Source organism: Parus major, chromosome 1 (genome assembly GCF_001522545.3).
Source record: "Parus major isolate Abel chromosome 1, Parus_major1.1, whole genome shotgun sequence".
Taxonomy (NCBI): Eukaryota; Metazoa; Chordata; class Aves; order Passeriformes; family Paridae; genus Parus; species Parus major.
This window is the reverse complement of record NC_031768.1, coordinates 17,774,189-17,790,138: the sequence shown is the minus strand read 5'-3', so window position 1 is coordinate 17,790,138 and position 15,950 is coordinate 17,774,189. Positions and strand designations below refer to the sequence as shown.

General features: G+C 40.4%; 1 protein-coding gene across 6 annotated transcripts in view; it reads right to left on the bottom strand.

Moving 5' to 3' along the window:
• Positions 1-357: 357 nt before the first annotated feature.
• The window catches only part of GPM6B (glycoprotein M6B), a 106,168-nt gene continuing 90,575 nt past the window's right edge, over positions 358-15,950 (bottom strand). For 5 of the 6 annotated variants that reach the window (XM_015620275.2, XM_015620295.2, XM_015620274.2 and 2 more), the window contains 6 exons: positions 14,444-14,630; positions 10,891-11,047; positions 7,549-7,720; positions 5,606-5,679; positions 5,232-5,297; positions 358-2,889 (listed from right to left, as the gene is read on the bottom strand). In XM_015620275.2, the coding sequence (XP_015475761.1) occupies positions 2,740-2,889; positions 5,232-5,297; positions 5,606-5,679; positions 7,549-7,720; positions 10,891-11,047; positions 14,444-14,630 (806 nt within the window). In that variant the 3' untranslated portion in view covers positions 358-2,739. Of the gene's footprint in view, positions 4,532-5,231; positions 5,298-5,605; positions 5,680-7,548; positions 7,721-10,890; positions 11,048-14,443; positions 14,631-15,950 lie in introns of all 6 variants that reach the window. The other variant, XM_015620276.2, reaches the window with a different exon arrangement.

Sequence of the window (15,950 nt, the reverse complement as noted above, 5' to 3'; positions counted from 1 at the left end):
AAGAAGCCCTTGGGTGGGGTGAGAGAAAGAACAAAGCAGGGAACAGAAACTGATCAGTATGTTTGGGTAGACTTGTGTTGGCACTGAATTCCTCTAAACTTTGTCAACTTTCCCAACCCCCACCCCCCAACCCCTTCTCCAAATGGTTCAGTGTGGGTGAAGGGAACAAAAAATTCCCTCATCACCTGTTGTTAAAGGCATCCTGTGGAGGCACTTGGCTCACACAGTTTGAGAGCATTGAGTGTGACAGACCCAAACTAAGGTGTCCCTTCTGCTGCAGGGGCAGGAGCCACTTTCAAAAGCAGTCCCTCTCATGTTGGTATTAACCAGCCCAGAATGGAGAGATTAAAATAAAAATGCTATTTAACTCATCTTTATTTAAGCTTTGTATTTTGTAGGTAGATTATAGGCAAGATCATTAAACTTTATTTACAGTATAAAATACAGTAGGTTTTTATCAATGAAGTAATTTTGGGTGGCAGCATATATTACAACTTGCACTGCATTTGAGGCTGCTTATCTTGACCTAACTACAAGAACATGAAGCCAAGTTTGACAGAATTTAGGGGCAAAAAACAAAGTTCTGTCTTGAATTCACTGGATGTTTAAACACAACGTACCAAAACCATGACAGATACAAACTTTGCTTTTTGAAATGAATCTAAAATGTGATGTGGCGGTTACTCTAATTCTGCGTGCTGCTTAATTTGCTGTTGCAGCCACTCTGGCCTTTACAGAATTTCTGAGTGACTGCTCCTGTTGGATGTTGGGAAGGGGTAGTGCTTGTTGCATTATGCTGGCCTGGAACAACTACCACTACTGCATGCTGCACACAGCTGCTGCTGCAGCTGCACCTGCAGGGCAGCCCTGCCCCATGCAGGAGGGCAGGGAGCTCTGGAACAGAACATTTCACCTTGGATAGAGACATAAAGCCTAGAGATGCACTGCCATGGAGTAGCTGTAGGTCTGGGTTCAAATAAGCATACACAAGTGTTGTCTATTATCTACAAATATTTATTTTAACACTTGGATGTAACTACAGGAAGCCCTTGGCACTGATAGAAAATATTGATTCACTGTTAGGTTACAAAAATTTATACATAGCAAAATTTAATGCTCTTTACATAAAAATATTAGACTACTTAAACAAAACTTCAAAAACTCCCAGTAATAGCTACACTGAATTAGAAAAGAATTAGGCTTTAAGACACTGCCTCCATTATTACCCTTATGCAAACACTGGGCTAGAACATCACCTGCATTGCTGTAGAAATGTCTCCTTCATGCAACAGGTAAGAACATACACTAGGCTACTTTGTCGTATTTGCTCTACATCAATCAACTTTGCCCCTTTTTTGAAACTGTCAAATTAGACTTCAGTACTTAACAAAAGAAATTATATTTGAAGTTAATATCCCCCCCAAAAAATGCCTTTTCTCTTAATACTGATTTGAAGGAATTTGTGCTTCCTTTGATGTATATTCAGCAAACAGTCAAAACTACCAAACCACACGTCAGCTTAGCAGGGGTATGACTTGAATATTTAATTTTTTCAAATGAATGATGTATTTTTACTTTTCCCCCCCAACATTTATATATATATATATATATATATCATATAGAACAAACACCAAATATACCATCACTAATACTCAAGATATCACTGAATGCTTCTGAAAAAAAACATTAATTAGAAGGCAGACTTCTATGGGAAATGACTTTAAAATGGCACCAGTTTGTTTGTTGTTTTTTTTTTCTCTGAACACCACGTTTTCTTAGTGTGCTAATTAATTTGTAAAAAGGAAAACACATAAGCACTGACTATAAATTTGCTAAGCACCAAGATAGAGAAAGGTGGACATCCTGTATTATTTTTATGGCTGCAAATTTTATTATTGTGTAAAACTCTGCAAACTTTCTCATCCGCTCATTTGGAATAGTCAGATCAGTATCATTTTAATAAGGTAACACTTTCACGTGCTTAAAATGTAGGATAATGGTCTCCTGCCACCATATAAATGCTAAGACATTTATAGAAAATAAATATTAAGGCAAAGCTGACATTTATTTTCAAAGAAGGGGATCATTATCCAGATCCAGGGATCTACATTCCAGTAAATAGTTAATAAAAATATTAGAATTTGGGAGATCTGCTGGACCCTCAGGTGAGCACAGGGACGTGACAGCTTCATCGTGGCAGCGTGTGGCACAGGGGTGGAGCTGCTCCCATGGCCCAGGTGTGGGTGTTCCCAAACAGCCCCCCTGCAGCCTGGGAGGTGCTGCAGCTGTGCCACCACACAGACACGAGCTCCTCTCAGAAACCCCAGCTGGGCACGGGTTCCTTTGGGAGGTGCTCAGTCACGCACCGTGCATGTGCCTGAGATCTGCACAGATCTGCTGCCTGCTCGGCTGGGGCACCTGCCACCGTTTTGTGCAGGGCGTCATGCTCTAGAATAAGTCAAATATTAAATACCAAGTCTCAAAGAAGAATAATTTGGTCACTTTTTGTAAAGTGTTGCCTTTTAAAATGCCAGGAATAAACCCTCCATTCTCTGTTAGAAAGGACGGAAGATTACCCATGGGAAGATTTCCCTAAAAAAGTTTTCCAGGAGCTGGAATGTGAAGCTTTTACACTTCTCTATAATTTTGTTTGCTAGACACACATCTGTACTGCAGAGCAGCTATTTGCTGATTTGTCAGAGCTACAGAACTCTTCTGCTGAATTACTGTGGCAAACATTTATGTGTAAGAATTGAGTTGCTCTTTTGACCGAGACTGGATATCCTGAAGCTCCTGCTCTTCTTTTGCTTTGATATCTTGGTAGGCCTGCATTTTGCTTGCATCCTTTAAGTAGGCCCAGTTAGAAGACAGTATCATGAGGAAGTGGATCTGGAAGAGAAGGGTGAGCATGATGGCGAGTGAGCATGTCAAGAGGCAAAGCAAGCTGCTAGTCAGATTAATAGACGCTCTTTTAAATAACGACCAAAAAAAAAATAGTTATTCTACGTTAATAAGCATTCTGTTATTAAAACAAGCACAGAGGCTATTTTTCAAAGATCTCTAGAATTTGGCATGCTAATAGTTCAGTTGGTTATTCACAATTTAGAGAAAGTTAGTACAACAATATTGAAATGAGCTACAGAGTTGTACGTGTCAATTAAAATGCAGAATGGGGGAAGCAGGAAAACAGTTTTGTACGTGGCAATATACGGAATCTGTAAACTACGAGGTGCTCAGAAGAACTGCTCTCTAAGGTCGTGGTGTTTTTGCATATCCCAGCCCAGAGCCTGGCAGGTCTTTTCCCCCAACAAGCAGATGAGAATTCCACCCTCCCCCTGGAAAAAAACCTGAAACTGTGAACCGTTTTATTTACGCGAACAAGGCTACATTAACACATTGAAAAATTAAACATCAAAACATGAGTCCAAAACTAAGCAAAAGCATGCAATCTCTGGGTTAAGAAGTCTTAATCCTGTGTTTTTATAGCTACATTTTAAGCTTCCATTGTCCAACCTCAAGTGAAGAGTTTTATACTGTATATAGCAAACGGTTCTCTTTTTTAAATTATTACGTGTTTGCTTTTCTAGTTTGTGCATTCATCTCTTGCCAACTTCTTTTGCCCATACGTCATGCAAAAACATCTACATCTGAAAACATTGATTTGTTTCTCCTTCTTTTTACCCCCAACACTGTAGACAGGTCCCTGTGATCTCTGCATGGTTTTGCTTCCTGTGCAGTCATACTTACATTTTTGAGATCTGGCTACTGAGAAATCAGTTACTAAAGTGCAGCCATACAAGAGCAGAAGCTGTTTATGTGCTGTTTCTTACTAGTTCAGGGTCCAAAAGAAAGAATGTGATTGTTTTACGCAGAGCTAAGACAAGGATGTATTTTCTTAGAGAAAGAGCATCATTTGGCACTTACTTAAGAGTAAGAGAAAGTGATTTCATCATCCATGGAATCACTTGGAAACACAAGGAAATTTATTCATAATACCTGGGCTTCTGATCTCTGCCAACATAGAATGGCACTACTTTATTATTCCTTTTCTTTCACACCATATGTATTTTGTATGCTTGGGGGGATTTGTATTTGGTGTTCATGGTGAAGAATAAATTAATGCATCTGACCCTGAACTGTTGCAGTATTTGTTTGAGATGACTGTTAGAAATCAAGTGGAGACCTGAAATGAAAACATCCCCTTTTCAGAAGGATGCTTTATAAACACCCCTACAGTAACTGAATCCTCTCAACATGAAAAAAATAGCCAGATCTCATCCACATCATAGTTCATATACAAGAAGTCATTTCATTAATTTGATAAGCTAAACGATGCTTACTGAAGCTATTTACAATTACTGTAACAAAATTCAGAAAGCTAGACTTTTAGTCTAGGGTGTCAGTGGTATTTCAAGCTACGCAATGCAGCTTTTTACTGGGCTTATACAATTTAGAATTTAGTGCAGCAATCTTCCCGACTCTTAAACTTCAAAACAGCATAGTTATATGTAGTAGCCATCATGTAGATCAGCTGGTGGAAGAGAAAATACAGGAGAGTAAGATACAACAAGGTGACGGCTGGAGCCCACTTGGGCAACTCTTGATAATTTTACAACAGATGTTAATCTGAGCTCCTTACATGGTGAAGATGCAAATAAATAACCTGCCATTTCTCTGGGGAGGACAACCCAGTGCAAACCCTAAGGCTATTTTGTCAGCCAGTTGTGAGTGTTACACCAGGGCTTGGCTGGCAGGAGGTTAGAAGCTGGCCACTAAAGGACACGTTAGACATAGGAACAAGGCATCTGGTAAACGTCCCTTTTCCCCGCTGCTACCTGGAACGGGCACTGCAGGGTTGGACCAGTCAATCTGCCTGGCTGCAGGCAAAGGAAACCAAGAGGTTACAAGCAGCTGATCAAATAAACTACAAAACCAAAAATAAATAGTGGAAATAAAAGCAGAAATAGTGGATAGAAGTAGGATTTTGAAAGGACATGCAAATAATTTGTTCCTAAGTATGGGGGAGGCGGGTTCAGATGACTTCCTAAAGGAAAAGCTGGGGACCTGCTGACTTGTGATGACCAAACCATAGCAGCAAATAATAGTGATTACAGCTCATCCTCATTCATGTCTAGTATCACTACTTTTAATATATACAAAATTTAATCTTAAAGCATCTTAAGCCTAAAATGAACATTTTTAATTATAAAACAACAAAAAATACTACCCACCAATGCTATGACAGTGGCACCAGCTCCAGCACAAGCCACAATGAACAGGTGGTAAGACATGTAGAACTAGAGAAAAAAACATGTTAAAAACATTGAAGTAATTCATTAGGAATAGTATAAATTGTATTTCAAGTGTTCTAGAGGATAAGGATAATAAAACCATCTTTGTAACACGGTAGCAAAGCTTTAGAAAATAAAAATGTTGTGAAAATAATTTTTTTTTTGATGATGTAACAATTAGTTCAGTGTTACACTTAAAGCAATCTCTTTATACTACCAGCAAGAGTTCTCTCCAAAAACTTCCATGAAGTATTTATTACAAGGTGCTCAAGTGACTTGTAGGCAAAAACTGCACACAGGTTACATTTCTGTACCTCATTTGTGTTGCAGATGTTCTCTAAAATTGGGCCACAGGCTTTGCCAGGTACAGCATTCCAAGGGATAATACCTGAAATACCACAGAAAAGAAACCACTAATTTTAGCAATCAACACACACTTTCCATTCCTCTCATCTTTTTCACCCACTTGCCAGTTGTGTTCCCATTCTGGGCATCCGTGCTTTGACCAGTAGAGCTTGGAGCTGGCAGCAGGAATTCAAACTCCCTCAGGTTATGCTTTCTCCTCACACTGAGGGCTGCTACTAAGGCATGTTCTCAGATGAGCTTTTCCCATCTGGCAGCCAAACAGTTGGTTGGGTTTTTGCACTTTGGGTCCAGTTGCACACTCTGCCTACTTCCCCACTCAGCACAGAAGAGAGAATCTGCATCTCAGAGGTACTTGGCACCTTTCAGGGTAGCACTTAGTAGATGAGGTTCTGCTTGAACAAGAAACTACTGTGGAAGGGTGTGAATATAGAACTAGAGGGAAGAATTACAGGATTTTTTTTCTGGTTTAGTTCCAGTAGGTAAAAATCATCAAGTGAACACTGCTACAAGAAAGTTCAGTCTGTCATACCTCAAATACTCCCAGTTACTTTTCTTACATGATTGAAAGTCTGAAAAGTCAACAGAATCTAGCAGATTTACAATAACATAAACTTTTAGGCCTGTAATAGATGTGAAGCTTAAGAAAAACCTATTTGAATTAAGAGAAACTGTTTGTTTCTCCATACAACTTTGCATTTCAACCCAGCTGGTTGGAATTAGTAACTCTATAAGCATTGTCATTGAAATTATCTCAGAATGGCATGGCTTTCAAAAAGATTTCATAGGATTTTCTTCCTGTAAAAGCTGCTTCTCTGCAACTGCTACGTCCAATTCAAGCCTTCTAGCTACTGCTTCCACCCAAAAAATGTGAGGAAGGTTCAGTGACATGTGTTGTTCTGTTAGGGAGCTGCTCTGTCCCATCACACACTGAAACCCAAATGGTTTTACTGATCAGGGGAACAATACAAGACTAATAGAGCTGCAGAACAACCAGGAGAAGCAGGAAGGTGGAGGAGCACATCTCCCTTCACTCCTAGGCTTTGCTGCTGAAGAAAATGTCTTCCCAGCCTCTTGCTGTGAGCTGCTAAAATAGAATGTATATGTTTAACTGATTTGAAGAGTTGCTTTAAAAATTAGTGTGTCTTTTCTTCTACTGCACTTACCTGGACAGGAGAGCAAAGCCAAGCTTTCTTACTTTTTCAACTTTGAATCCATTTTCTCAGCTTTGAATGACTTAGTCCAAAGAAAGAAACATTCCTAGAAAATGCTAGCTAGAATGAAGCCAAAAGTAATGGTGACAAAAGGTCTTCTGCACAGGGGAAGCTGAAAACATTAACTTCAGGAAAAATTCACCTTAAGGAACGAAAAACCTGACCTTATTTTAAGTTACTATCCCTCAGATTTCTGCATGCCATCAGAAAGCAGTATTAATTCATTATTAGTTATGGAAGACTTCTAATTGCAGATTTTTGGTTTTTTAACTAAAAGTAATTGTCAGAGCGACATTCAGACATTTACTCCATCTTTAAATGTAAAACAGCTTTCTGAAAGAACAGATTATATGCATATGGGTTCAAAACCCACAATATGGTTATCTATTTCTCCACACTGTTTCCAAGCAGTTTATTTTGAGGCTGATCTATTTTCAAACCTAATATTACACTATTGGAAACCGCTACAAAATCATTTCAGATCAGTGACTTGTCAGTTCAGTTAAATTGATTGCATCTGGAAAGAGATCAGTGTAATGTGAATTAATTAGAAAAGTAATAGCACATTCAGATATAGAAGATGCTTTTGCATTTGATTCATCTGATAAGGCTGAGACAAAACTACTGAAGACAGACCAAAGAGAATGGATAAAGCATTTAATCAGGATTAAAACGAGTACCGTATTGCCTGATGTCCACGCAGATCTGGTCCCCTGGAACTGTCACATTTGTCTGAAAAGATTTGATGACTTCACAAGTTGACCATATGTTATAGAACATAAAGACAGGCACAGCAGAGAAGCCGAAGACCCCAAGCCAGGCCACTCCAAGGACATAGGTGAGGAAAACAAACTGGGCAGAGAAAACACAAACACTTTGTGTTTATTCTTTGAAAAGACTACTTACATTTTCCTTAAAAACGCTTCAAAATAATCTTAAGCATACTTTCAGAATTCAAGTAAGAAAACATTTGATTTTCAAACACACAAAATCAGTATTCTCATTGCTTACAAATACTTTGGTAGCTTAAGTGCTACAGAGAGAGTAATTCAGACATTTCCTTTTTCATCAGCCTGCTTGAGTAAACAGATTGCCCTCATGAAAGAGCAGCCCATTGATTTCTCAAGATTCTCAGCTAAGCAGGGATGCTGGTTGTAGGCTAAAACCAATAAATTCCAGCAAAAATCAATTTAAGGGTTTTTTTAAATTAACTGTAACATACTAGCATTTCTATACAACTTGCAAATCAAAACCACACAGTGAATCAATGCTCACAGAGCTCCCCCACACTCCCTGATGTATTGAAATCAATTTGGAATGTAACATTTGAAAATGCCTATTTTTGCAAACATACCATGACCATTAACAGCAGATCAGAAGGATTCAATTGGTCTAATACACATTACCAAGCATAAAATTAATTACTTCACCTTAGAGAATCATGGATTTATCCACTAAAATTTGCTGGTTTGGGTTTGCTCTTTAAAAAAACCCCCTACATTACGTGCATTGTCTTTGGTTAAATTAAAAAATGTGGCATTGATTGCTTTGAAAATATCCAGCTTTCTCCTCTCACTAAGCCCCTTCCCTCTTTTCCCTCCTCTTCCAAGTGTTATGGTGAAACAGTGGCTCTGGCATCAGTTCCTAGCTCCCTCCTCCTGGTGAGAATAGGATTTGGATCCCACTTGGAAGGCGGGGGAATGCTGTTACATCTCTTGGGCTCTCTTTTCACTGTTAGCTCTTAGCTGTAGGTGGACTGGAAAGGCTTTACTTTCAGTAAAGCACTGGTACTCTACTATCTTACTTAAAATTTGTGTGCCAAGGACAACAGCAAGGATTGGAAAAGGCTCTCAGGGGGAAGGATTGTTAGCCTGACCCAGAACCAAGGGACTGAACTAATGGGCAGTGGTGGAAGTTTGCCACAAAAAACCCACAGGTTTTTTCCAGAGTAATCCTGCAAGTGTTAGAGCAAAAGCTGAACAACAGCTAGGTTTCAGTCAAGGCAGGTGCTGTGTGGGGAGGTGGAAGTTCTGGCAAAACTATGGCACATAAAACCCCAGCTGAATTTTAACTTATAGACAACTCAACTGGAATACCCTATTTCATATTAGATAGCGCCATATACCAGACTTTTTTGTTTTGTGTGAGAATTGAAAATCATCTCTTTGAGTTTTGGGAAGGACCAAGTGGACCAAGTTAAAGACTTTCTGTAGATCACTACAAATAAATCATGAGTTTGCATACGTGGAAGTGTGCATGACAGGAAGTGCACAAAGCCTTTAAGTCCTAAAATAGACAGGAAAAAAATATACTCACTCTCACATTTAATGTAGTAACTGTGGGAAATGGCTATTCTGCATTACCAGAGCCAACACAAATAATTTAGGGAAGATGGAAATCTGTCTTCTTTAACAACCTTATGCAAGATGGGACTGCCTTTCAGGACTTTGCTCAGTAATGTAATGAAAGAAATAGAGGAACTCTTGATCAAAGTGGCAAAATATCACTGTATGCCCAAAAGCCTGTTGCCTGTACCCAGCTGCAGTCACTAAACTGCACTTTGTTTAAGTCTGTTAAGTTTAAGTAACAGTTTAAGTCTGTTAAACATTTTATCTTCTCACAAACCTTGTTCTAGCCCTAAGGTTTTACACAGCAGCATACAGGCACTTTTCCTGTAAGAACCAAACATTAATGCAGCTTACCAGAGCTCCAAGCCATTCCTCAGCTGGTAAATTCTCTCCTTCATTGTGTGGACAAATATGAACAAACATAGAAACATGTTTTTCTGCCATATTTCCATGTGTCACACTGGTATTTGTATAAGCTGACAATCATGTGCCTGCAACTACTCAACTGCACAAGCAATTGTCTGCACTGATGAGATGCATGGATGTGTATGTTTCTACTTTATTTTGGATCTTTAGAAAACACTGCTTTAGATCTAATTTTGCTCCTTAGTGAAGACCACACTTTATAGAAAAAAACTGAGCAAATAGCTGCTTAACTGGAAAATTATCAGATGCCTTATTTTTATTAGCTCTTGAAAAATTCAGTAAGTACCCAATAGCACAGTGGAAAATTGCTAACCCTCATGAAAATAAACATGCATCTCTTTTGTATTTAACCAGCTGAAAGTACATATTTTTTAAGTTCAGGATATAGACTGCATATTAAAATGCAACAATCACATCAAAAGCCTCTTCTCTTTTCACCCACACTTTCCCGTGGGCGATCTGTCATACTGCTTAGCTTCCTCCATAACTACGAGCTTTGAATTCAGATTTTCAGTAATAGCTTTGAAATCTTCTCTCAGAAACATAGTTATGGCTGTTCTTGCAGAGTGTGCCCTTGGGAACAATGTGGGTGAGAATCTGAAGTTTTATTTTTAGTTAAACTTTGCTTACAATTTTGTTCTAATACATAAGTATACTGAAGAGAACATGGCTGGTAACTTTAGGGCTCTAAGTGTTTCGGCTTTGCGAAGAAGCCTCGCTATTCTATCTGTCTGCCTTTTGCCATCTGCAAATCAATACTTGATTCAAGTGCAAAGATGTTGTGAAGCTTCATTCATTCATTACTGTTTGTTGAAGCATCCAGACACTCAAGCACAATTGACTATGGAAGTCAGAGCCATTACAGTTTGATACTTAAATAGCTCTGCAAACCACAGCCATTTTACAGTCTGCCTTTAAGCATCACTCAAGTGTTCCATGTTTAAAAGCGACAAATTTCATTTTGGCTCACATTAAGTGTTTTAAAGTTAGCAGTCTCCTCAGTTTAGTTTAGACCAGTGGGTTCAGCTTTATGACAGAGAGGCCATGGCAGCCCTTCTGCAGTATTTTGATTTAACCAAGCACCCTTGAAGTTCAAAGAAGAACCAAGACATGGATTGACCCCGATCACCCACAAGGACTTAAACAAAGAAGGCAGCAATATTCTGTTATTCAAAACCCAGAAGTCAAACCAAGCCAAACAGGTTTTGGCCAGCAAAGACTGCTGTTCCCATTTCTGATCCCACTCACCATTCCACTGATGCAGCGGCCACAGGCTGTTGTTTTGAACTCTCCATGCAGCTCCTTCACAGCACTTGTTGTATAAAAACCTTCCGCCAAAAGGATTATTCCATATAAGAAGAAAAATGATGCAATGCCATAAATTACATACTGCATTAGCTGTATTCTAAAACAGAAAATAAAGAAATTATATAATTAGATTTCAGTCCAATAAAAACAAAGTCAATCCTCTTATATTTATAATAAATGAGAGACAACTCCTAGAAGTTCAAGGCTCCTTTGCATTTTAAGCAAGCAGACTGCAGGAAAACACTCTTACAACTGTGCTCATTCCCAGGTAAGCGATCCTGATGTGCATTAGTCCTGCACCCACCTGAGCATCCACTGTTGGTGCTGCAGTCCTTTCACTGACAGGTGTTAATCATCATGTTAAAGCTGCAGTTTCACCCCTCCACTATGGAGGTTTTCTTTTTCCTCTTACTGCTCCCGACACCTAACTTGGGAATGGCTGACAGGGACAATGCAGGGCTTTGAAGTGGCAAAGCCTGAAGCCGAACCCCTGACTGAACTGTCAGGCTCTGTGGTCATTCCTTTGGCTTAGGGAAAGGAAGCAGTCCCTGAAATTCACCATTTCCACCTGTGAAATCCGATTAACTTAAGTTTGCAAAAATTTCTGAATTCAGCAATATTTGTCTGACACACGACTCAGCAAACATGCAGTGACTTCTCCTGAGGCTGCTCTACAGCCTGGAAGGGTTCCAAGTGAGCTGGTAGTTTCAGTGCTTTAAGTCACAGCAGTGTTGAGCACCTCAAAATGTTAATTTTTCTTTTTTTAAAATTTTTTTTTTAATGGAAGAGTTATTTAGGAAATGCTTCCATTTCCTCTGGAACCACTCACAGTAAGATCATCTCAGGGCACACAGTATATGCACTTCCCTCAGATGTTCTTTGAGAAAGTTCTTGATTTCTTAAAAATCTACCATCTGTAAGACACACTAACAGTATTTTTCCTTTAGCTAGAATTGGTAGATGAAATGAATAATTTCTAAATATTATCAATCAGATTGACTGATAAAAGCTAATTTTTTTGGAGGACCAGAATGCCAGATCTTCCATACAACACTCCTGGTCTTCAAAAGTCATATTTTGTTATTAGCACGATTTCCCCGGAACTTCTTAAAATTTAATTGTTGGGATGGTTATTTTGGATGAAACTATTCACAGAACCAAGAGGTTAATTTTATACGACCACACTAACAGTTTTCTGAGGATAAATATGCTTTGCTCAAGATATTTTTTTCTGATTCTTGCCACTCTCCACTAAGTAGCTGCTGGCATAAATCTCCAAAGAGCATCTGAATGTTTTAGCTTAAAGAAAATGGATGACTACAAATTATATAGTAAATGTTACACTTGTATCAAAATAGGATATTGCTCTTTCCAAATTTTATGTGAAAAGTGTTATCTTTGTTTTCCAAACTGATTAAAAATAACTGGATAAATCTGTTGCACATGTGCTGTAAAGAATGAAAAAATTAACTCAGGATTTGAGAGAGTATAGAAGAAATCATTTCACCATCATTAATAGTCCAGGAGAGACTCAATGCTTGCTACCAGGAATTAGTAATAGGGAAACCGGTTAAAAAAGTCTGTTCTAAAGGGTGTCTTACTAATTTTTTTCTTTTTATTAAATGTTGCTATAGCCTTAAATTTGCCCCTTCATAACACCTCTTCTCCCTTGCCACCCCCTTGGCTCCACAGAGCTGAGCCGTGAGCTGCTTTGGTAGGAATTATACATTTTCCCAACTGCTGGTGCTGACATGACAAGAAACATTGTCAACAACTCTCCAAAACATAAAACTTGCTGCCTATGACTGCTGCTTTTGCAGTTTCTTCTATTTTGCTTAAATGGAGACTGATGCAAGCACAGGGTATTTTGTTACCCAGATGCTGAAGAACAGCTGCTTGCATTTTCTCACTAAATGTTATATCTAACTGAAGGGCCCTGGTGCCTCATGCCCTGGAGCTGGGGACACACTGCTGGCCAGGGACTGAGTGTGGGCAGTGCTGGAAGTGGGGACCTCAGTGGGGAGCAGTCCCAGAGCAGGTCAGGGTACAGAGGGTCCTGTGGACAGGGGGAGTCCTGAAATGGTGCTGTGGGACCAGCACCAGTGCTCAGAGAGCATGCAGCAAACCGGCAGGTCTATGCCTGCAAGCATATACATGAGTCAGTGACAACAGAAATTAAAATAAGAATTAAGTGTGCTGCACAGGACCCTGATACCAGAGTGAATATTCAGTTCATTCAAATATCACCTGTCTGGCTTGCTGCCCATGCACTCCTGTATGTGCCATGCCCACCCTACTTGTCACAGAGACGCCCCCATCACAGCCACACACGGCCAGGCTGGCTGCCTGGGCATCCGAGGCAGCACTTCAGGCCTTCCTCTGGCCTCACAGAGAAGCCTTGGGAACATAAAAGACCCAAATATTTCACCAGTGGTTATGTCCAAAGGCTACATTTGCAGATCTTTCCAGTTTTTTCTCTCTTTTTATTCATATACCAGTCCAGCTTCTTCTGAGGAGGGATGGACAGAACCACACTCCCATATTACTCCTGACATCCCTTCCAACTCTATGTCACCAACAAAAACTAAATCTGCTCTTAAAATAAAATCATTACTCCTTGTTCTGTTACAACAAGCCCTGGTACAAGTTGCTTTTCAGCTCTCTTGTAGGTCCCTTTAGGTGATGGAAGGCTGCTGTAAAGTCTCCCCAGAGCCTTTTCTTCTCTGGGCTCAACAGCCCCAACTCTCTCAGCCTTCACAGGAGAGGTGCTCCAGCCCTCTGATCATCTCAGTGGCTTTCTTTGGAGTCACTCCAACAGGTCCATGGGCTCAATATGGTCCATGCTGAGCACACCCAGACCAGATGCAGCACTCCAGGTGGGATCTCACCTGACTAGAGGGGCAGAAACACCTCCCTCACCCTACTGGTCACACCGCTTTGGATGCAGCCCAGGATATAATTGGCTTCCTGGGCTGCGAGTGCACATTTCCAACGCACATTCAGTTTTTGATCCAACAGCACCCCCAAGTTCTTCTTGGCAGGGCTGCTCTCAATCCCTTCATCTGTCAGCATGTATTGATACTGGGCACTGCCCTGACCATGTGCAACACCCTGCACTCGCCCATGGTGAACATCATGAGGTTCACACAGTCCCACCCCTCAAGGCTTTCAAGGTCCCTCTGGGTGGCATCCTTCCTTTCAGGTGAGCAAACTGCACCACTCAGCTTGGGTGTCATCTGCAAAGAGACTGGGGGTGCACTCAATTCCACTGTCTGTGGTACTGATGAAGATATTAAATAGTACTGGTCCAAATATAAACAGATGTACTAGGATACACACTGGTTCTTTGTATGTGAATACCAGTAAATGATGGAGTGCTGTTACAAAAACAAGCAACCTAATACTCAGGGACGGAGACAGAGGTTTGAATCCATCTCTACTCATTTAGCATGAGGGTGTTAGGATGACTAGTGGGAATGGGAGGCATACTTACACTTCACTCAGCAAAGCATGGTCACTGGCAGTCGTGGAGAAGTGCTGCTCGAGGATAGACACGGTTCCCGTGAGCGCCACGTGGCCACAGCCACAAAACAACGCTACCCCCGAGAAGCAGAGAATGGTTGCCACGAGCGAAGCATATGGCACTCCTCCTAGGCACTTAATGCAACATTCAAAGCAACCTAAGCAGAAGAGAGAAAGCAAAAGAAATGTCATGAGCAAAAAGCAAATTATGAGGAGAAGAATATTTGTCCTCCACTTGGTAAAAGCCACAGGGAATAAAAGGCCCAGGCATTGACATGCTAAGCAAAAAATCTATAGGTGGTACAAGACAGCATCACCCTCTAAAGCAGTGACCTACAGATCTGTTGGTATGGACTCAAAGCCCAGAAAGTGGGCTGAGTGCTCCTGTCTTTACAGGATCAAGAGATCGATGAGACAGCCTATGAAATGGAAAAAGCAAAAAAATCACTGTCTAAAGTGATCCATTGCAATTCAGCTACTCATCCAGAGCTAACCATCTTTCAGCTTTACTAATGGCAGGAGCACCAGCTATGATGGCAACACTCTGGGAGCCAGAGAGGCAAATACTCAAGACAATGAAGCCTTTTGGAAAAGTAGGAGATAATTTGCACTTTCATTGGAAGATGAATACATTTAGGTCCATAAAACTTAACTATCCCACCATCTCCCAGGCCTCCCAAGTTATCTTTTTATATAAATCCACATGAGGTTATAGATGAAAAACTGAATGGGATCCAAAGAGTAACAATTTTTGTCGAGGGCAGCTGTATGAAACTGCATTGCACGTAGGCAATACATTTCCAGCTTTTTATAGGATACCCTGGATTTACAGTGATCCCTGAATACAGTTTGCAGTTGCATGATCAACTGAAATGCGTTGTTTAACTTGTCTGAGTTAACAAAACACCCCCCCAGAGCTGCTATTTGTATGAACACTGTAATAAGGAGGTTGCAGCTGAATTGCCAGGTTCCTTCCAACTGCGTGGCCTGATAAACCCATCTGCTTACAGAGCTGGGAAATGTAAATGGGAAACAAACACAGCTTTTAACTGCGCTATAATGGTAATGGCAATCCATACCAATTCATTACTTCAGGGTGATGGCATTAAGCTGTCTCCATTAATGTGCATTTCATACAACTGCGCAAAACACAAGCCATTAAGACAACGCTTAATGGAGCGGGCAGCGTCGCAGGACAGCCACTGCTGCTACGGCAAGGCGCTACATGGACAAAGCATCTGAAGGCAAGGAGACAGCTGGCAAATGAGGACATCACATCTTCCCACCCAAAAATTTCCTCACAAAGATCAGCAAGTCTCCAGCCACCACAAGAAGCAAGTTTATTTTTATCCCCTTCCCATTCCCACTAATGAATGAGTTGCAGAGCAGGCACTTCCGTGACACATTGGGGAATAATCTGCATCCGATAATTGAAAGATTTCCCATTTCATAAGAGAGAAACTCTTCTTTTAGAGAGT